At 46.3% G+C, this 21414-nt stretch overlaps 2 protein-coding genes across 2 annotated transcripts in view; one reads left to right on the forward strand and one right to left on the reverse strand.

Moving 5' to 3' along the window:
* The window catches only part of LOC144483437 (NACHT, LRR and PYD domains-containing protein 3-like), a 30650-nt gene extending 12146 nt beyond the window's left edge, over positions 1-18504 (reverse strand). Inside the window, exons 1-4 of the mRNA XM_078202123.1 lie at positions 18412-18504; positions 15551-17262; positions 10775-10861; positions 3176-3346 (exon numbers count right to left, since the gene is read on the reverse strand). Coding sequence (XP_078058249.1) covers positions 3176-3346; positions 10775-10861; positions 15551-17262; positions 18412-18504 — 2063 coding nt within the window. The remainder of the gene's footprint in view (positions 1-3175; positions 3347-10774; positions 10862-15550; positions 17263-18411) is intronic.
* The window catches only part of LOC144483448 (NACHT, LRR and PYD domains-containing protein 3-like), a 396724-nt gene that overhangs the window by 232062 nt on the left and 143248 nt on the right, over positions 1-21414 (forward strand). The window lies entirely within an intron of this gene.

A 21414-nucleotide genomic window follows, 5' to 3' on the forward strand; every position in this document is an offset into this window, starting at 1 on the left:
ATCTGGGTGTACAGGTCCACAGGTCACTGAAAGTGGCAATGCAGGTGGAGAAGGTAGTCAAGAAGGCATACGGCATGCTTGCCTTCATCGGCCGGAGCATTGAGTTTAAAAATTGGCAAGTCAAGTTGCAGCTTTATAGAACCTTCGTTCGGCCGCACTTAGAATATAGTGTTCAATTCTGGTCGCCACTCTACCAGAAGGATGTGGAGGCTTTGGAGAGGGTACAGAAAAGATTGACCAGGATGTTGCCTGGTATGGAGGGCATTAGCTATGAGGAGAGGTTGGAGAAACTTGGTTTGTTCTAACTGGAGCGACGGAGGTTGAGGGGAGACCTGATAGAAGTCTACAAGATTATGAGAGGCATGGACAGAGTGGATAGTCGGAAGCTTTTTCACAGGGTAGAAGAGTCAATTGCTAGGGGGGCAAAGGTTTAAGGTGCGAGGGGCAAGGTTTAAAGGAGATGTACGAGGCAGATTCTTTACACAGAGTAGTGGGCGCCTGGAACTCGTTGCTGGGGGAGGTAGTAGAAGCAGATATGGTGGTGACGTTTAAGGGGCGTCTTGACAAGTACATGAATAGGATGGGAATAGAGGGATATGGTCCCCGGAAGGGTAGGGGGTATTAGTTAAGTCAGGCAGCATGGTGGGTGCAGTCTTGGAGGGCCGAAGGGCCTGTTCCTGTGCTGTAATTTTCTTTGTTCTTTGTGTTTCTCTCCAATGGAGAGAGACAATTTGTTACATGTAGCTTCAGGGATACAATTTAATAAACATGCGGCACTGGGAGGAGGTGGGATTCCATGAACCCCACAGCCGGTAAGAGGACCAAACCCTCAGATTTAGCATCATTCTACATCACACTCTAAACACCAAACCAAATGAACTAACCAACTCCACATATAACCAAACAGGCACATTAATATCTGACAGGTTCGGGAAATCCGTGCACTCAGGCAGCACAGGCAGAATCACAGAATTGTTACAGAGCAGGTGGAGGCCATTCGGCCCATTGTGTCTGCACTGACTCTCCGAATGAACAACTCACTAAGTGTCATCCCCCTACCTTCCCCCAAAACCCTGTGCATTCCAGAGCTTAACCACTGTCTGCAGGGGAAGGCCCCATTCAGGCAATGCTGGCACCAGATTTAAAGGCAGCCAGCAGCACTTTTAAAGGCTCTGAAGGGAGCAGTGAGGGAGCCCTGGTTAATGACCAAAGGGCTGAAATGGCAGAAGGCAGATTAAACCCAATTCGCTGACACTACCCTGGAAATTCTCAAGGTTATATCGGTTTGGAGGGAGGTTCTGTTCCCTCAGGAGTGGAGGAGGAGACCTGTTACATCAACCCAAGCAAGTCTGGATAGACACTGCCGAGGGCCAGAGCAGGCAGCACGTGGCTGCAGTGAGGCAAAAGGATCAATAACCTGATATGTTCTGACAAGGTGAGCGTTAAACTTACAGGCTGATATGTGAATAAGGATGAAAGAGCAATGGTGGAAAGAACATCTCCACCCAGACACTGGCAATGTCCAGACAGCAGCATCAATCTTCAGGAACATGTCAGCCTCTCTGTGAATGGTTTCGGTCAGTCAGAGATGACTGCTGCACTGCCGACACTGAGTGACCATCCTGGTGGTCCCATGATGGGCAGCCTGGCAGCATCATAGGCTTGTGTGTGTCTTTGATGGGTGAGTAACAATGGAAATTTATGTGCTTGTAGAAGAGGGCACAGAGCGTCAGAGAAGGAGCCAAGAGTGACAGTGTCTGGATTGTGTCATCCTTATGCCAATGGAAGATGCAGTGCTGGAGCTGGGAGACCTGGAGGCTGGGTGGGCAATGGCTGATGGTGAGATGGGTTGTGGACCCAGAGAGAGCGAGTGAGTGAATGGATGGGCACAGGAGAGGCTCTGCTGCTGACTCAATAACTTGGTGCTTGTGTGTTCATCATTGGTCACATGGAGCTCTGGGTTAGGAACAGTCAGAAGTTTAACAGCACCAGGTTAAAGTCCAACAGGTTTATTTGGTAGCAAATGCCACTAGCTTTCAGAGCGCTGCTCCTTCGTCAGGTGGAGTGGAGAAATGCTCACAAACAGGGCATACAGAGACATAAACTCAATTTACAGAATACTGATTGGAATGCAGTCTTTACAGATAATCAAGTCTTAAAGGTACAAACAGTGTGAGTGGAGGGAGCATTAAGCACAGGTTAAAGAGATGTGTATTGTCTCCAGACAGGACAGCCAGTGAGATTCTGCAAGTCCAGACAAGCTGTGGGCCATTCGGCCCATCAATCCTTCACTAACAACAATCCCGCCCAGGCCCTATAACAGTAACCCTACATATTAACTCTGCAAATCCCCCTGACATGAAGTGTCAATTTACCATCGCCGCTCAAACTAGCGTGCACATCTTTGGCATGTGGGAGGAAACTGGAGTAACTGAAGGAAACCTGCGCAGACACGGAGAGTACATGCAAACTCCACACAATCTGTCACCCAAGGCCGGAATTGACACGGGTCTCTGGCGCTCTGAGTCAGCAGTGCTAACAGCTCTACCACCCTGCCGACCATGATCAGCCGTGGTTCGTCCCAATTGCAGTGAGTATCGGACGAATAATTTCTATATTTTTTCATAAGATAAGCCTGGCATGCCATGAAAGACTCAAGCCAACATTTTCTCAAATGTTTATAAAATACGTTCATAAGGTGACCAAAACTATATACGTTACTTCAGCTGTGCTGTGACCACAAACCTATCAGATTTGTGACTGGCGACCTTTGCTCCCAGGCGAATTGTCCCTCATTGCCTTTTCTGTTGATTTGTCAAAGCTGTCGGATCTTATAATATGAAGTCATGAGATTGGATCAGGTTAGGGATTCTGAGAGTCAGCACACCCGAAGGTAGAAATTCAATACAGTTTGCAGTTGCCAATGACTGGACCTCAGAGCGTGAACCATAACATTATTCCCCCACTCCCTCAACATAAGGATTTGTGGGACTGACATCCCATTGCTCAGGGATCAGAGAGAGAAGCAACAGGAGTCAGAGGAAAAGCAGTTTTCCTTATTCATAACTGACGCCAATAGTAATGGGCAGAGTTTTTTATACAAATACCAGTGGTGAAATTATATTGTTGAATATTCAGTTATTATAAACACAATCTCACACAGTCTGCTACTTACTACAGTTCCTGTATTTTACATTCCGGATTCCTCAGAGCCACAGACAGCAGTTTCACTCCTGAATCTCCCAGTTTATTGTTACCCAGATTCAGATCTATCAGTGAGCGGTTTGTACTGAAAGCAGAGGCCAGGTCCTCGGCACAAGAATCTGTGAGAGCGTTACCAGGCAGACTGGAGATCAGAGAGAGAAACATAACAGGAATCAGGGTAAATCCACAGTGTTTTTAAGAATAAGATCATTAACAATAATAATGTACAGCGCGGGACATTCAATGAGTATTCTAACTGAGTGCAGTTAGACAGAGACACCAGGAGATGGAGACAGTGAGGGGGTAACTGAGTGCAGTTAGACAGAGACACCAGGAGATGGAGACAGTGAGGGGGTAACTGAGTGCAGTTAGACAGGGACACCAGGAGATGGACACAGTGAGTATTCTAACTGAGTGCAGTTAGACAGAGACACCAGGAGATGGAGACAGTGAGGGGGGAACTGAGTGCAGTTAGACAGGGACACCAGGAGATGGAGACAGTGAGTATTCTAACTGAGTGCAGTTAGACAGAGACACCAGGAGATGGAGACAGTGAGGGGGGTAACTGAGTACAGTTAGACAGAGACACCAGGAGATGGAGACAGTGAGTATTCTAACTGAGTGCAGTTAGACAGAGACACCAGGAGATGGAGACAGTGAGTATTCTAACTGAGTGCAGTTAGACAGGGACACCAGGAGATGGAGACAGTGAGGGGGTAACTGAGTGCAGTTAGACAGAGACACCAGGAGATGGAGACAGTGAGGGGGTAACTGAGTGCAGTTAGACAGGGACACCAGGAGATGGAGACAGTGAGTATTCTAACTGAGTGCAGTTAGACAGAGACACCAGGAGATGGAGACAGTGAGGGGGGTAACTGGGTGCAGTTAGACAGAGACACCAGGAGATGGAGACAGTGAGTATTCTAACTGAGTGCAGTTTGACAGGGACACCAGGAGCTGGAGACAGTGAGGGGGTAACTGAGTGCAGTTAGACAGAGACACCAGGAGATGGAGACAGTGAGGGGGGTAACTGAGTGCAGTTAGACAGGGACACCAGGAGATGGAGACAGTGAGTATTCTAACTGAGTGCAGTTAGACAGGTACACCAGGAGATGGAGACAGTGAGGGGGTAACTGAGTGCAGTTAGACAGGGACACCAGGAGATGGAGACAGTGAGTATTCTAACTGAGTGCAGTTAGACAGAGACACCAGGAGATGGAGACAGTGAGGGGGGTAACTGAGTGCAGTTAGACAGGGACACCAGGAGATGGAGACAGTGAGGGGGGTAACTGAGTGCAGTTAGACAGGGACACCAGGAGATGGAGACAGTGAGTATTCTAACTGTGGGCTCAGGAATGGAGTGTGTGGTGGGGTTGAAGATGATGCGACAGAAACCTTTCTCACACTGCCAGTGGTTCGGGTCTGGAACTCACAGCCGGGAAGTGTGGTGGAGGTCGGCTGCATCGAAGCAGTCAAAAAGGAATTAGATGATTTTTTGAAGATAGGCAATGAGCTACGAAAATGGATACGACAAAAAGGCTGGAGAATGACACGAATTTCGAATGTCAATTTGGTGAGCTGGTGCAGACACGATGGGCCAAATGGCCTCATTGTGCTCCGTAAGAATTCTGTGGAGACAGTGGTTGAAAATGTTATCGATATTTCAACTGGAAGTTGGTGATGTTGCCGTGTGGACAGTGTTAGTAGGCACATTCCTCAATGAAATCTCTCCAATAGAAAGAGACACAATTTGGTACATGTCGCTTCAGGGATACAACTTAGTAAACGTGGGGATATGGGAAGAGTTGGGACTCCATTAACCCCACAGCCAGTACGAGGACCAAACCCTCAACAACAGCGTCATTCTACATCACGCTGGAGACACCGAACCAACTGAACTAACCAACTCCACACAGAGCCAGAACGGGAACAGTAAATGTCTGACAGGTTCGGGAAATCCGTCCACTCAGGCAGCACAGGCAGAATCACAGTATTGTTAGAGAGCAGAAGGAGGCCACTCGGCCCATCGTGTCTGCACTGACTCTCCGAATGAGCAATTCACTAAGTGGCATTCCCCCACCTTCCCCCAAAACCCTGTGCATTCCAGAGCTTAACCACTGGCTGCAGTGGACAGCACAATTCAGGCAATGCTGGCACCAGATTTAAAGGCAGCCAGCAGCGCTTTTAAAGGCTCTGAAGGGAGCAGTGAGGGAGCCCTGGTTAATGAACAAAGGGCTGAAATGGCAGAAGGCAGATTCAACCCAATTCGCTGACACTTCCCTGGAAATTCTCAAGGCTATTTCGGTTTGGAGGAAGGTTCTGTTCCCTCAGGACTGGAGAAGGAGACCTGTCACATCAACCCAAGCAAGTCTGGATAGACACTGCCAAGGGTCTGAGCAGTGGCTGCAATGAGGCAAAAGATGAATAATCTGATATGTTCTGACAAGGTGAGCGTTAAGCCTACAGGCTGATATGTGAATAAGGATGAAAGAGAAATTGTGGAAAGAACATCTCCACCCAGACACTGGCAATGTCCAGACAGCAGCATCAATCTTCAGGAACATGTCAGCCTCTCTGTGAAGGGTTACATGGAACATAGGACATAGAACAGTACAGCACAGTACAGACCCTTCGGCCCACGATGTTGTGCCGAGCTTTGTCCAAAACCAAGTTCAAGCTATCCCACTCCCTATCATTCTAGTGTGCTCCATCTGCCTATCCAATAACCGCTTGAAAGTTCCTAAAGTGTCCGACTTCACTATGACAGCAGGCAGTCCATTCCACACCCCAACCGCTCTCTGAGTAAAGAGTCAGTCAGAGATGGCTGCTGCACTGCCGACACTGAGTGACCATCCTGGTGGTCCCATGATGGGCAGTCTAAATTAGCGTCAGGTTTGTGTGTGTCTTTGATGGGTGAGTAACAATGGAAATTTATGTGCTTGTAGAAGAGGGCACAGAGCGTCAGAGAAGGAGCCAAGAGTGACAGTGTCTGGATTGTGTCATCCTTATGCCAATGGAAGATGCAGTGCTGGAGCTGGGAGACCTGGAGGCTGGGTGGGCAATCGCTGATGGGGAGATGGGTTGTGGATCCAGAGAGAGTGAGTGAGTGAATGGATGGGCACAGGAGAGGATCTGCTGCTGAGTCCCAAACCTGGTGCTTGTGTGTCTTCCATTGGTCACATGGAGCTCTGGGTTAGGAACAGTCTGCAGGACATGTTGGAATGTGCATTACCCTCTAACATTCTTCACTCTCTCACAAATCAACAGCTGCGGTGAGCGGGAGACAGGCGTGTAGCTCTGAAGATGGGGAGGGGTCAGAGGATGGATTGTCACATTATACTCTATAACGTCCGCCAGAGCAGATAATGTCTCTCACGATTCGCAAAGGGGTTACAATCTGGCAGCACAGGAGAGCACACACAAACCCGAGCAGCTGATGGAGGCAGCAATAGCTGAGTTCACTCACACTCTCGAGAGGACAGGTCATTGTCAGCTTGTGGAAGATGAAATGTGACTGGAGTCTTTAACAATGCAGCAGATACTGGAGCTGCAGCGTAGGATACTTTAACATTTGGTGGAGTTTCCAAAGGCTGTGTGTATCCATACACAAAGGATGGAGGAGTCAATCCAGGCCAGCAGTGTTACCATGTCTCAGGTCTGAGCACAAATAGCATCCTCCACAGAGAGATTGGTGACCTTCATGGAGAGTCACATCCAGCCTATCACCCACAGGAAATACACATGAACCTGCATGTTCTCACCACCTCCATGAGCTCTGTGGAACACGGGCTGCGGGAGGGGTGGGACAATGTGCCTGGAGTAACTGTCAGGAGCTCCCCAGCTGAGCAGGGAGGGTCCAGTTTGCCCTGAATGGATAGAGGTGCGGCTGCCTGCAGTATTGGGGAGCTCCTCTCAGGATGCCTCTGGTGTGGGCAGTGGGTCCCCTTCTGCTCCGACTGTGACACAAGCACCTCACGAAGCTATGATGACAGAGACAACTCCAGCATCTGTGCAGAGGACCCGCAGTTGGCCGGATCCTTCCAGGACTCAGGAAATCCGAGGACAAAGGCCACGGTCATCGAAATTCCCAGAGGAGAGGAGAGAGGTAAGATGCTGCCTGCAGCTCAGCGGAAAGTGCGGGGATGGCGGTGGTTGTCATGGTGGGGTTGCTTCCTTGGGTTTCACAGGATTATACTTTGTTATTACTGGTCACTTTGTTATGTCTGTATTTTGAGTAAATTCAGAGATGGAGCACCACTAAAAAAATCCCTCACCATATTACTGGGTCTTTAACAGTTCACTGGGAATGTGAGATGGGAAATACAGCACTGAATCAGGTCAATACAATTCCAATACCTTTGTTTCATGTCGTGATGGCTCCAGGGAAATTATAAAACATTCACAGAAACAGCAACAGTGCTGGAGATGGTGAAGATTTATTACACTGAATGGCTGAGAGAGTTAAGGTTCTTGGAAAACATGTCTGCATTACTGAATCTCCATCCTCCCTGACACATATCCCATGTCCCTGGCCTGTGGTCCATGGGGTTCCTCATCATGAAGCATCTGGTCAACATTGTATTGCATCACACTTTTTTCAAAGCTTCTCCACTCTAGATCCAGGTTGTATGGAACACAGCACAACACCAGGACATTTGAGACCCTCGCTGAGTATATTAAATAGTTCCACCAGATCTATCTTTAGAATTCCTCTGGCCTGTGCAATGGTCACACTATTTGTCCTGTCGCAGCTGTTTTTTCTCTCTTCCGTGACTGTGTTTGGGTTACACACAGGCACAATTACCCACCTCTACAGTGGGTAGCGCTTGTCTTTATTAATTCTTTCAAGGGATGATGGTATCACTGGCAATGCAAACACTTGCAGCCCATCCCCAATTGCCCTTGAGAAGGAGGTGGTGAGCCATCTTCTTAAATTCTGCAGAGCATCTGGTACAAAACCGCTAGGAAGGGACATCCGGGATTATGATCCCGCATCAGTGATGGAAAAGCAATATATTCCAAGTCAGAATGGTGTGTGGTTTGGAAAGAAATCTGAAGCTGGTTGGTGTTCCATCCTTCTGATATCCTTGGCCATCTCGGTGATGGATAGTGCCTGTTTGGATGATGCCGGCTCAGGAACCTTGGTGAGCTGCTACATTCCACCTTGTATGTGGCAAAATACTGCCACTGTGCGTCAGTGGTAGAGACAGCCAATGTTTAGTTTGGTGAATGGCCAGCTGATCCAGTGGGCTCCTTTTCCATGGATGAGCTTCTTCAGTGTTTTTGAAGCTGCAGACAATCCAGCAAGATGAGCGCATTCCATCACACTGCTGACTTGTGTCTTGGAGATGGTGGGAAAAATTTGGGAGACAGGAGGCGAGTTCCTCATCTCCGAATTCCCAGACTGTGATCTACCCTTGGAGCCATAGTGTTTACAGTTCAGTGTCTGTTCAATGGTCCCAGTGCGCCCCCACCACTCAGGATGTTGATGGTCGAGGATTCAGCGATGGTGCTGCCATTCAATGTAAAGGGAATATGGTTAGATTCCCGTCTGTTGGAGATGCTCCTTGCCTGGCATTTGTGCAGTGAAACATTACTTGCCATTTATCAGGTTAAGCCTGAAAGTTCTTCAGAGCTTAAGACGCCAGCTCTGTCGAAGAGTCATCCAGATTCGAAGGGTTAGCTGTTCTCTCTCCACAGAAGCTGTCAGACATGCTGAGCCTTTCCACCATTTTCTGTTTTGTTCAGGTCTTGCTGTTTATGGACATGGACTGCTTCAGTCTCTGAGGAATTGTGAACAGTACTGAGCATTGTGCAATCATTAGTGAGCATCCTCACTACTGACATTATAATGGAAGGCAGGACATTGATAAAGCAATTGAAGGTGGTTGGGATTTGGACATCACCCTCAGGAACTCCTGCAGTGATGTTCATGAGGCACTGGAAGGATGACACTTTTCTGACGTTCAAGAGCAGACTGATGGAGCAGCAATTCATCAGATTGGATTTGCCCTGTTTTTTTCCACATTCTCCGTTAGATCCAGTGTTGTAGCTGTACTGGAACAGCTTGGCCAGGGGAATGGTTAGTTATGGAGCACAATTCTTCAGTACCATTGCTGGAGTACAGCCAGGCTGACAGAGTTTGCAGCATGCAGTGCCTTCAGTCATTTCTTTACCTCACATGCAGTGAATCAAATGGTCATCTGTAATGTTGGGGACCTCAGGAGGAGGCCGAGATTAATTATTCTACTCAGCACTTCTGGCTGAAGATGGCACTGATGCTCTGGGTTCCCTCATCAGTAATGATGGAATTCTTGTGGCATGTTTATAGAATCATAGAATTCCCACAGTGTAGAAGGAGGCCCTTTGGCCCATCGAGTCCTCACCAATTCTTTGAAAGAATATCATATCCAGGCCCTATCTCTGTAACTCCACATATATGGCCCACTAATCCCCGTAACCTACACACCCTGAGATACCAAGGGACAACTGCGTATAGCCAATCAACCGAACCTGCACATCTTTGGCCTGTGGGAGAAAATTGGAGCACCCAGAGGAAACCCACACAGACACTGGGAGAACGTGCAAACTCTACACATCAAGTAACCCAAGGCCGGAATTGAACCCTGGTCCCTGGCGCTGCGAGGCAGCAGTGCTAACCACTGTGCCACCGTGTCGCCTCATGTAACCGGCATGTCCAACATTTGTGGCATGTCCAGCACTTTTTATGACTGTATATGGCAAGAGAGCAGATCTCTGATTGATCCATTGGTTTTGGTGTGATTCAGCTCGGTCGATCATATGGTCCGCTCTGTCGTCTGGTGGCCGTGTGCTGGAGCTTCACCGGGTTCACATCTCATCTTTAGATAAACCCAAGTCTCATTTGGTAGTACATGTAAAGAAAATTAGTCGTAGTAACACAGTACTGGTTGCTGGGGAAAGCCACTGTCAGCTTCCTATAAATGAAAGGTACAGACCTATGCATTCTCTTTTAAGATGCTCCTTAAGCTCCGTTTAACGTAAATTTGAGAATGGATCCCTCGGGATAAAACTCATCAGAATTCCTTGTAATTTGTAATCTGCCTTACCGATATACAGCAGTTTTCTATGTTTAATCAAACTGAGAAGCCGACAGACATAAACATCTAGAATCTGAATGACAAATTAAACTAAATTGAACATGCGACCAGCCATATCTGGGAATTCTATAAACATTTAATTGTTTTGTCCATCTTTTTTATTCTCATGAATGATTTCGAAAATAATTAGAAATGATTAGTTAAATCTTTCACTCCTGAATCTCGCAGTTTATTGTAACTCAGGTTCAGACACATCACTGACTGGTTTGCACTGAGAGCAGAGGTGAGAATATCTGAGGCTGTTACTCTCCAAACTGGAGATCAGAGAGAGAAAGATTTCAGGAATCAGAGTAAATCCGTGGTGTTTAACAGGAATACTGATAGGAATGATGTGGAATGGTTATTAATGACACGATTACTGACACTGATAATAATTTACAGTGTCAGACCATCCACTGATTATTAACACAATCTCACAGTCTGATACTTACTCCAGTTTCTGTATTTTACATTCTGGATTCCTCAGAGCCGGAGACAGTAGTTTCACTCCTGAATCTCCCACTTTATTGTCACCCAGACTAAATGGAGAAAGTGAGAAACACATTAAATTCAGATTAATGTTCAGCAGAAAAAATAGCTGGATCTATTTTTGTGTCAGAAACTTAGCACGAGTGGTGACCTGATTCAAGTTACGATATTATATCTCATCCAAGTTGATCTTTCTCTGCACCCCAGCTGTGACTGTAGCACTGCATTCTGGACTCTTTCCTTTCCTTCCCTATGTACGGTATGCTTTGGCACTAATAAATGTGACAATATTAAATTAGATAATATCAAACCCTTTCTGTTGAATGGAAAAGGCAATAGTCAGCATTGAAAAATGATGAACATTTCACTCTCACTGGTTTGCCTACTGGGGGAAACCACTTTTACACCTCTCAAAATGTATATTTTGTTTAATTGTCCATGGGATATGGGTGTCGCTGGCTGGACCAGCATTTATCTCCCACTGCTAATGGCCCCTAGAGGAGGTGATGCCCACATCCTGTGAACAAGCAAGTAACGTTTAAACATGTCCCACATTCTGGTCTCATTTGCTGATCATCAGAATTACCCTCCTGAATCTCACTGACCCTGCTAAGATTCCAGAAATTCAAATCATTTCTGCTGTTACATAAATCCAGCATTTTATGAGAATTGTACATTTTACTGAGGGTTAAATGATAAAGCTGTGAGAGTGGATCGCTCGGGATTCCCTGTGCTTAACTATTGACATTATATCATCTGTATACTATCTCAGAGCGAGTTAAAGTGTGAAACTGTGCTAACTGTTGCTTTAAGATCCATCCCCTAGATTTGATACAACAAGGAAAGATTATTCTCCCATTAGAAAGTTGAAATATTTCTGTTTGATTAGTTTATAGGGGAGGGGTGTCTCCCGCTACATTCCACAGTAAACAGGCTCTACATTTTCTGCAGGTCTGGCTCGTGTTCGATCTCCGGGAATTACCGGGAGTTCCCTCTTCCCGGTAGATCCTCACATAGGAAAAGGATGATGCGAAAACCCTGTTTCATATCACTGACAGTTTGACTGGAGATTTTCCAGCAGCAGGTTTCCTCATTCAGGAAATTCTGGTTTCCTCGGCTCAGATGTAAGCTCTGCAGTCCTGCCACATTTAGTTGTGAATGATAGTGGACGATGAAACAGAAGGAGGAGGTTCCACAAATATCCCATCCTCATGACGGAGGAGACTCGCACATCAGTACAAAAGATATGGTTCAAATATTAGTGACTAACTTCAGTGGCTGAACCATCCAGAGGGCCCCAGCATCACAGATATCAGCTCATTCCATTCACCCCACATGATGTCAAGAAATAGTTAAAGATAATGGATACGGTAAAGACCACAGATCTTGACAATATTCCAGTAACTGTACTGAAGATTACTGCTCCAGAAGCTGCTCTGTTCCTCGCCAAGCTGTTCCAGTTGAGCTACAACACTGATGTTTACCCAAAATAGTGGGAAATTGTCCAGATCTGACCATACACAAAAAGGAGAGAACAAATCCAATCTGTCCATTTACCACCCCATCAGTCTACTCTCGATCATCAGCACAGTAATGGAAAGCTAACGAGACTAACAAGTGACACTTAATTAGCAATGACCTGCTATCTGACTTGAAGCTTGTGCTTACTCAGGGTCACTCAGCCCCCTACCTCATTACAGCCTTGATGCAAACACGGACAACAGAGCTGAACTCAGGATGAGAGGGGAGAGTGTCTGCCCTTGACATCAAGGCAGCATATGGCTACATGTAGCAAAAAGGAGCCAGAGAAAAACTGAAGTCAATGGAAATGAGAAATGGGCAGCACGGTAGCACAGTGGTTAGCACTGCTGCTTCACAGCTCCAAGGACCTGGGTTCGATTCCCGGCTTGGGTCACTGTCTGTGTGGGGTTTGCACATTCTCCTCGTGTCTGCGTGGGTTTCCTCCGGGTGCTCCGGTTTCCTCCCACAGTCCAAAGATGTGCGGGTTAGTTTGATTGGCTATGCTAAAAAAATTGCCCCTTCGTGTCCCGAGATGCGTAGATTAGAGGGATTAGTGGGTAAAATATGTCGGGATATGGAGGTAGGGCCTTGGTGGGACTGTGGTCAGTGCAGACTCGATGGGCCGAGTGGCCTCTTTCTGCACTGTAGGGTTCCTATGATTTCTTTCTATGAAAACTATCTGCCAAATAGAGTAATACCAGCATAGACGAAGTTAGTTATGGTTGTTGGACCATCTACAAGATGCAGTGCAACAACTCACCATGGCTCGTTACACAGCACTGTCCAGTCTGTGATTTCTATCCCTGGAAGGACAAGGGCAGCAGATGAATGGAAACATCACCACCTGGAAGTTCCCTTCCAAGATACACACCATCCTGACTTGGAAATATATCACCGTTCCTTCACAGTGACTGGGTCAAAATCCTGGAACTGTCTTTCTCACAGCACAGTGGGTGCACCTACACCACAGGAGTCCCTAAATGCAACGATGGTGATATCATAGCGAGCATAGTTGCTTTCCAAGCAGTTGATACAGGTTTAATTCCCAGCTATCTCAGTTTGTTGGAGTGGATGAAGAGAGGACCAGGAGGCAGTAACCACAACCGAAAAGACTGGGTCAATCCAATTTAGTCAGGTCTGCGGCTCCAGCCTGGAGCAGTAGTGTTAAACTTAGCTGAGGGTTGGAGGGTCAGTTGATCATTCAGCTACTCTGAGCCGGCCCACGCTGAGTTCAAAAGGGAAATGGTGAATCTAATAGCGACACAGAGGAAACTAAATTCATTGGTTGGTAAAGAAAATGCCGTTTTCGACTGGCTTTATATTGCTGTGAATTGGAGGAAGCAACAGAAAGGGTCAGTGATGGTTCTGCTGTTGATGTGGTGCACATGGATATTCAAAAATCATCTGATGCAGTGACACAACAGACTTGTGGCATAAGCTCATAAAATAAATGGGAAAGTAGCAACGTGGATACAAAATTGGATGAACAAAGAGTAATGGATATTTTCAAGGCTGGAGGATGTCGGTAATGGAGAACCCTAGCGGTTGGTATTGGGATCCTTGCTTTTTCCAGATATATATGAATGATTTGGGTGTTTGGGCGGCACGGTAGCACAGTGGTTGGCACTGCTGCTTCACAGCTCCAGGGACCTGGGTTCGATTCCCGGCTTGGGTCACTGTGTGGAGTTTGCACATTCTCCTCGTGTCTGCGTGGGTTTCCTCCGGGTGCTCCGGTTTCCTCCCAGTCTAAAGATGTGCGGGTTAGGTTGATTGGCCATGCTAAAATTGCTCCTTAGTGTCCTGAGATGTGTAGGTTACAGGGATTAGAGGGTAAAACATGTAGGGATATGGGGGTAGGGCCTGGGTGGGATTGTGGTCGGTGCAGACTCGATGGGCCGAATGGCCTCTTCCTGCACTGTAGGGTTTTTATGGTTTGCAGTCTCGAGGAAAATTTCAAAGTTTGTTGATCACAGAACAGTTTGAGGCATTGTAAACTGTGAGGAGAAGAGCTTGGGACTGAAAAACAGACTATGGTGGAGTGTACAGATAGGTGGCAGATTAAGTTCAATGCAGAGACGGGTGAGGTGATACTTTCAGGAAACATGCACATGAGGAAGCAATATAAAATAATCGGTAAAATTGTTCACGGATTGCAGGATCAGAGGGACTGAACACATATGTGCATCGATCATTGCCATTGGCAGGGCAAGTGTAGGTAGCAATTAATAAAGAAAACAGCATCTTGGGCTTCACTGTTATGTAATAGTTTGTGTTTGTGGGCGTTACTCAGTAATTCATGAGTTGAAGTTTAATTTGTGTTTCTGTGCTTGTGAGCTCAGAAAGGGCCAAAACTTTAATTTCACTTCATGTTAAACAAAGCTGCCCGCCTGCGGGTTTTTGGTTTCAATTTAAACTGTCCCTACATTTTAATTTAAGGTTTACGACGTTGTAAGAGTTATAGAGGTTTAAAGAAATGTTTGCTTCTATTCAGAGGCCCACAATGAATGATAGAAGCTCTGAGTTTCAGTTACAACCAGTTAATCCAAGAAGCAAGACGGAGTTCACAGAGGCTGCCAGTAGAGGCAGCGCAACGCAGGCATTCAGAAAGCAACCCGAACTGATGATGTCACCAGTGATCACGTGACTTATAAAGGGACATTGTCCCAATATAACACACACCGACTGTAATACATAACACAGGTAGAGCGCAGTAAAATAATCCTGATCATAATTAAACACAAACTGTAAGCTGCACCGAACAAGAGAAACTAATTTCTGTATAGCATCGTACAGAATCAGATGGTTTCTGTTGGGAGAGGGAATGATCCTTTTTCAGATTTTGGAGGGAGGCCTTTACAGCTCTAATCATTTAAAATTCATCCCAATAATGTTTTTATTCATTCAAGGAATGTGGGCATCGCTGGTTATGCCAACATTTATTATCCACGCCTATTCCACGAGAATCTGCCTTCTTGAAACGATGTAGTTTTATCAGAGAATCTAGATTTATTACAGGTTCAGAAGGAGGCCAATCGGCCCATCATATCTGCATCTGCTCTCAAATGAGCATTATTACTTTGTGCCATTCTCCCACACTTTGTGACCATTGGACATTGTTTCTCTCTTGATGTCCTCGAATGAACATGCCTCTGTTTTATTAGAACAAAGGAAATGGCTTCTCAACAATGAAAATATCCGCTCTGAGACCAAACAGTTACCTCAACTCCTGACACTTGTGCAGAATGGGTCCCAGCCGCTGGAGCCCTTCACACTGAATGCCGCATTCCTCTAGATCGAGGTGTTTTATTGTATCACAGAGTCCAATGACATGAGACAGGACCGCACAGTCAATCGGGGTCAGTCGCAATCCGCTAAATGAAAGTTTTTCCACAGATCCCACTGTGTTCCGAACCAGTGCTTTATTCTGAGACTCAAACAGGTAGTGGAATGTGTTCAGGAGCTTCCTCTTCCCAGTTTCAGTCTGTGTGTCCCCAATCTGCCCTTCAACCTTCTCCTTCACCCAGTCAATCACTCGGCAGGTTGTTTGATGAAGAAATGGACCCAGAAACTCCACCAGGGGTCGAGCTGACTGTGGGGAGGACAGACCAGCAACAAAACGGAGAAATATCTCAAATCGCCCATCTTCCTCACTGTGGGCTTCACTGAGGAGTTTCCCGATCTCCCCAGGATCTGGAGTCAGGAATTGTGTGAGTGCAGCTACAAACTCTTGGATGGTGAGGTGTGGGAATGTGTAAACCACACTCTGGGCAGAAACATCTCTCTCCAAAAGCTCCATCAGGAACCCAGACAGGAACTGGGAAGATTGTAGATTGTACTCAATCAAATCTCCATTTCTAAACACAATCTTCTTCTCGGACACTCCTGTGTAGGCCATCTCACCAAGCTTCAGTAACACATCACGGGGGTTTTCCATCTCTCGGCCATGGTTTTTCAGAATGTTGTAAATATAGTAGGAATATAGTTGGGTGATGGTCTTGGGAACTTGCTGCTGTTTCCTGTTTCTTTGTGTAAAGAAGGGACCCAGTGACAGACCGAGGATCCAGCAGTAGGAAGGGTTGTAACACATGGTGTACAGGATCTCGTTCTCCTCCACGTGTTTGAAGACAGCTGCTGCCACCATCTGATCTTCAAAAAACTTGTTGAAATATTCCTTCCGTTCATCACCAACAAATCCCAGGATTTCAGCCCAGACACTGATCTCAGCCTTTTCCAATAAATGTAATGCAGTGGGGCGGCTGGTCACTAGCACTGAACATCCTGGGAGCAGCTTGTGCTGTATTAAACTGTACACAATGTCAGACACTTCACACCAGCATTCGGGATCTGTGCACATGGACTGAGGTTCTGTATTTCTCCGATTATCAGCAAAATCAATCCTGTCCTTGAATTCATCCAAACCATCGAATATAAACAGCAATCCCTCTGGGTTCTTCCAGAGCTCTCCCAGAATATTCCCAAAGTAAGGATACTGATCCAATATCAGATTCCTCAGGTTTATTCTACAGTTAATAGTGTTCAAATCCCGGAATTTAAAACTGAAAATAAATTGAAAGTGTGGGTATATTTTCCCAGTGGCCCAGTCATAAACAATCTTTTGTACCATTGTTGTTTTTCCAATTCCCGGCACTCCACTCATTGCTGCTGAACTCCCAGATTTGGATCTTGAATGGGATTGGTGGAATAATCTCCTAATTTTTTGCAGCAAACTGCCCGTCTGGGAAAAGCTGCTCTGGAACAATTGATCAGTTCGGATTTTTTCCAGTTCTCTCCGGAGATCTTTCTTTCTCCACTCTTCATGGTCTCGGCCTCTTGCCAGCAGTTCATGTTCGACAAGTGTCCGGTCTCGAACAGTAGAAATAACCGTTAGCTCAGCGTATCGATCAACCAGCTGGAAAATCTTAACCTTCTCCTTTATGAGGATAGTGCTCACTCTCAGTGTTTCAGTTTGTACCCGGAGTGTCTCCTTGTGTTTCTGTTGGAGATCTTCAATGAGAACAGAGAGAACTGTTAGTTGCATTAAAATACCATCTTTGCTGAATTGTTAGACTTACTTTACAGTGTCAGTCAAGGTTTGTGCAGGAATTGAAATTAAGTTATTGGAAACCTCGCTTCACAAGCACCAATTTTAAATTAAAGTTTCAGATCGTGACTTAACTCTAATATTTCCATAACTTTCCATTTTATGAAGGTGATGTTTCCTCTCTGATGGTTAATGCTTTCCAACCTGCCCTTAAGACAGACACCTCACTGGGAGTCTGCAAGGATCATGGTTACATGATAGACGATTTTTGAGTCCATTAGTCTGTGAACGAGTCGGTGTTCCCAATCTGCTGCAGAAATGGTAAATGGGATATTGGATATGAATGGGAGACGGAGAGATTGTAATTGTTCAGGAGTCTGACTGTGACTGCATCCCTCCTTCAACAGGTTCCCTTTCATACTGTGTGAGCATTGGAATACCAACAGTTTTGAAGATGGAAAGTTCTCCTATTCTATCAGGCTGTTGCCTGGTCACCCATGTTACTGGGGAGCCGGTTGGCTCAGTTGGTCAGATTGTGGGCCATATTGTGTCAGCAGCACGGGGTCCGATCCCCATTGTATCTGGGGCAAATTCGGGACCTCACTCCTTGCCTTATCCGTGCCGGAGATCATTCAGCCGTGGTTCAAACCTGCCTTCAGACAGAGAACTCAAAGAATACCCACCCCTTTGATGTAGTGTATTTCAGTAATCAATAACTATGTTTCAGCAGTTGTACATGTAGATACATTAACTGTGTTTTGATAACCATTCTGCCATGATGGCAACAAGAAAAAGAACAAGGAGCTACTTTACTAAGTGTAATATGAAACCAGGAAACATTCACAGTTCATTTGAACTGTTTAACAATAATTATAATTCATGGTTAATTATGTTTCTTGTTTCCTATCACCTCGTTTTGGGAAAGTGAAAATGTCTTTATCTTTGTTCTTACATTGGGTTTGAAGGAAACCCCTGAATTAAGGGATTATCCTTTCAGTAGAGTAATGTGCTCTCTTTAACGACCATTAGGAAACTAACCAGTAATTTTGTATTAAGCCTAAATACTCCCTTTTCCTCAGAGACATTCTTCAGATTAATGTTCAATTGTGTGAACACCTGTAGTATCATCATTTTTATCAAAGGTTGTCTGACCTCTCAATCTGTTCTGTGATATGGTAAAGATTATTGGGGGCGATTCTCCCATCCCAACGCTCTAAATCTTTAGTGCGGCGGGCCGGGACAATCGCTTGTGGGCCGAATTGTGGGATTCAAGCATGCATTCCCGATGCGCACGCATCTCCGAGTGCCGGATATCCAGCACAGTGGGGACCACGCTGGAAACCAGTGGGAACAGCAGGTACGAGATTTTAATCTATTTTAACCTTATTTTAAAGTTATTAGCGGGCCTGGGACTGAAGCCTCCGGACCCGCAACATCTCCCACTCCCGTCAGTGCAATTTCACTCCAGTGCCGTTCAGATTCGCTCCCCAGTTTCAGGGAACTAACAGGAGACCCCGCTGGAGTGAAGGGAGGGGTGCAATTGGGGCCCCTCAGGGGGTTGGGTGGCTTCAGGTTGTTCCCCCCTGGGTATGGGCACTGTGGCAGGGCCAGACTGTGCTCCCGGCACTGCCTAATGGGCAAAGTGCCCATGCCCACAGGGCACCTTGGCACTAAGAACCAGGCATGGGGCAGTGCCAAGGGGGCAGGGCCTAGGTGGCCTCCGTGGGCGGGTGTCTGCTTTCTTTGGTGGTGGGGGGCGTCTGCTGGGTGGGATTAGGGTGTCTGCCTCCCATTGGTGGGGGGGGGGGGGGGGGGGGGGTAAGAGAGAGAGAGAGATCCGGAGAAGATCGCGGTGCTCCGGGACGGGAGAGGGTCGGGGCTGGCCTGGGAAGTTGGGGGGGGCCGTTAGGGGCGGTGGACCCAAGGGGCAGCACTACAGGGTCCCGTGGCTGGCCAGCAAACTGCAGGCTGACAGCTCGGGGCCACTGCGCATGCGCAGAGGTCAGGAACTGTCAGCCTCTGGTGTGAATAGGCCCCACCCCCCAAACCTTTAATGAGATTCACGCTTGTGACCTCTGCATTGCACAGACTGTGGGAGATTAGAGTTTGAACTCCCACTGAAAAAACAATCGTCATTTATACCAGTTTCCCGCCAATTCAGCACATAGAACAATTTTGGGAGAATTGCCCCCAATGTCCCTCATTTCTTTACCATTTTCCCTACAGTTCAAAATGGAACAAATCAGAGCCCGGGAAATACAGGCCTCTCAGCCTGACCACTGTTATTGGGAAGATACTGGAAGGGATATTAAGAGCTATTCTTTATGAAACATTAGAAATTCACAATAAACTTCCACGTTTAGCCCTAACGTGGGGCAAATCAGAGCTCGGGAACTGCAAGTCGACCAGCCAGACGTCCGTAACCAAGTGGACATTGCAAGGGATAATATAAAGTTTTCCTTATGATCACTGGGAAAGGGAAGAGACCATTAGAAATTCACAGAAGAACTGAAAAAGGTCCAACTTGCTGGAGTTTGAGGAAGTGAGTAGAATCATAAATGATGGAAATACGGTGGACATTGTCACCCTAGACTTTTAGAAAGCCGTTGATAGGTTTCCTCACCAAAGAATGTTGTTATATCAGTGGAAATGTGAAACTCTGCTTCAGGAATCGTCTTCAATATTGCAACTGAAACTGAGTGGACCAGATGTAGTTTGGCTTGAAGACATGTCACAAATGATCTCAACAGAAAATGTTGGATAAGATCAGCATCCATGGAGACAGTAATTATCATTTTGATTCCATATGGCGCTCCCTCAGAACTCAGTCACATTGGACTCAAAATGTTAACTCTCGTTCTTTCTCCAGGTACTGCCAAAACTAAGTCTATCACACTTTTTTTTTGTTTTTACAGATTTCCACATCCATAGTTTTATTAAAAATGTTAGCCTGGGATTCTCTACTCCTCACAGTCTGATATTCAAGAGCTGAGCAAGGTTTAACATATGAACTAGGGGCTTGCAGCATTAACGTGATGTCTACAGTAAGTTTGCAGATGCCGACAATACAATGGTTTACAAGGTAGAAGGCAGTGAGATAAAGAAAAGTTTAGATCTGTGATAGCAGTGGGCACACATTGTTCATAAGTTAATAACATATAGGAGCAGAAATTGGCCATTCGGCCTATCTAGTCTGCTCCGCCATTCGATCATGGCTGAAATGCTCCTTATCTCAATTTTCCAGCCTTCTCCCCATTACCAATTAAAAATATGTCTCACTCCTCCTTAAATTTACTCACTGCCCCAGCACCTCAGGGTCACCAATTCCACAGATTCACAAAACAACGTATTAAGACAGATGTATCTCATACATAGTGGTCGAGCTAATATTGAACAGACGGATTCTTTGTGTGAAAGATATTGAGACACAAGAGACAGAAAAAGATCTCAGTGCCAGCGTACACATATCACTGGAGGTCTGTGATCAATGTTGAGAATCTGTAGCTAAAGGTAACACGACATTGGGTTACATTCACAGAACCAATCGATATTAGATAAAGAAGCAGTAGCTATAGGAGAGTGAGAGCAGAGGACACCGGGACAGACATTCAATAGCCCTTAGGGGAGAGAGTGTGAGAAGAGAACACTGGGATACTGAGACAGACAACAGAACCTAGAGGAGAGCGGTAGAGGACGACACTGGCACAGACATTCAACAGCACCGAGAGAAGAGTGAGAGGGGGGAACACTGGAATACTGGGACAGTCAGCAGCACCTAAAGAAGAGGGAGAGAGTAGGACACTGGGACAGACAGTCAGCAGCACCTCGAGGAGAGTGCGAGAGGAAGACACTGGGTCACTGGGACAGACAGTCAGCAGCATCAAGAGAAGATTAAATATACAGCAAAGAGTGCAGTGAGAAATTTAAGCACCAGCTTGGAGTTTGGAGATGCTGTGTTGACATCAGGATTCAAAAATGGTGCGGGGTCAGGGGAAGCAGCCGATTGGGTAAGTATGATCGGGTAAGTTTTTATTGGTTTTA

The sequence above is a fragment of the Mustelus asterias genome, unplaced genomic scaffold, assembly GCF_964213995.1.
Source record: "Mustelus asterias unplaced genomic scaffold, sMusAst1.hap1.1 HAP1_SCAFFOLD_69, whole genome shotgun sequence".
NCBI lineage: Eukaryota > Metazoa > Chordata > Chondrichthyes > Carcharhiniformes > Triakidae > Mustelus > Mustelus asterias.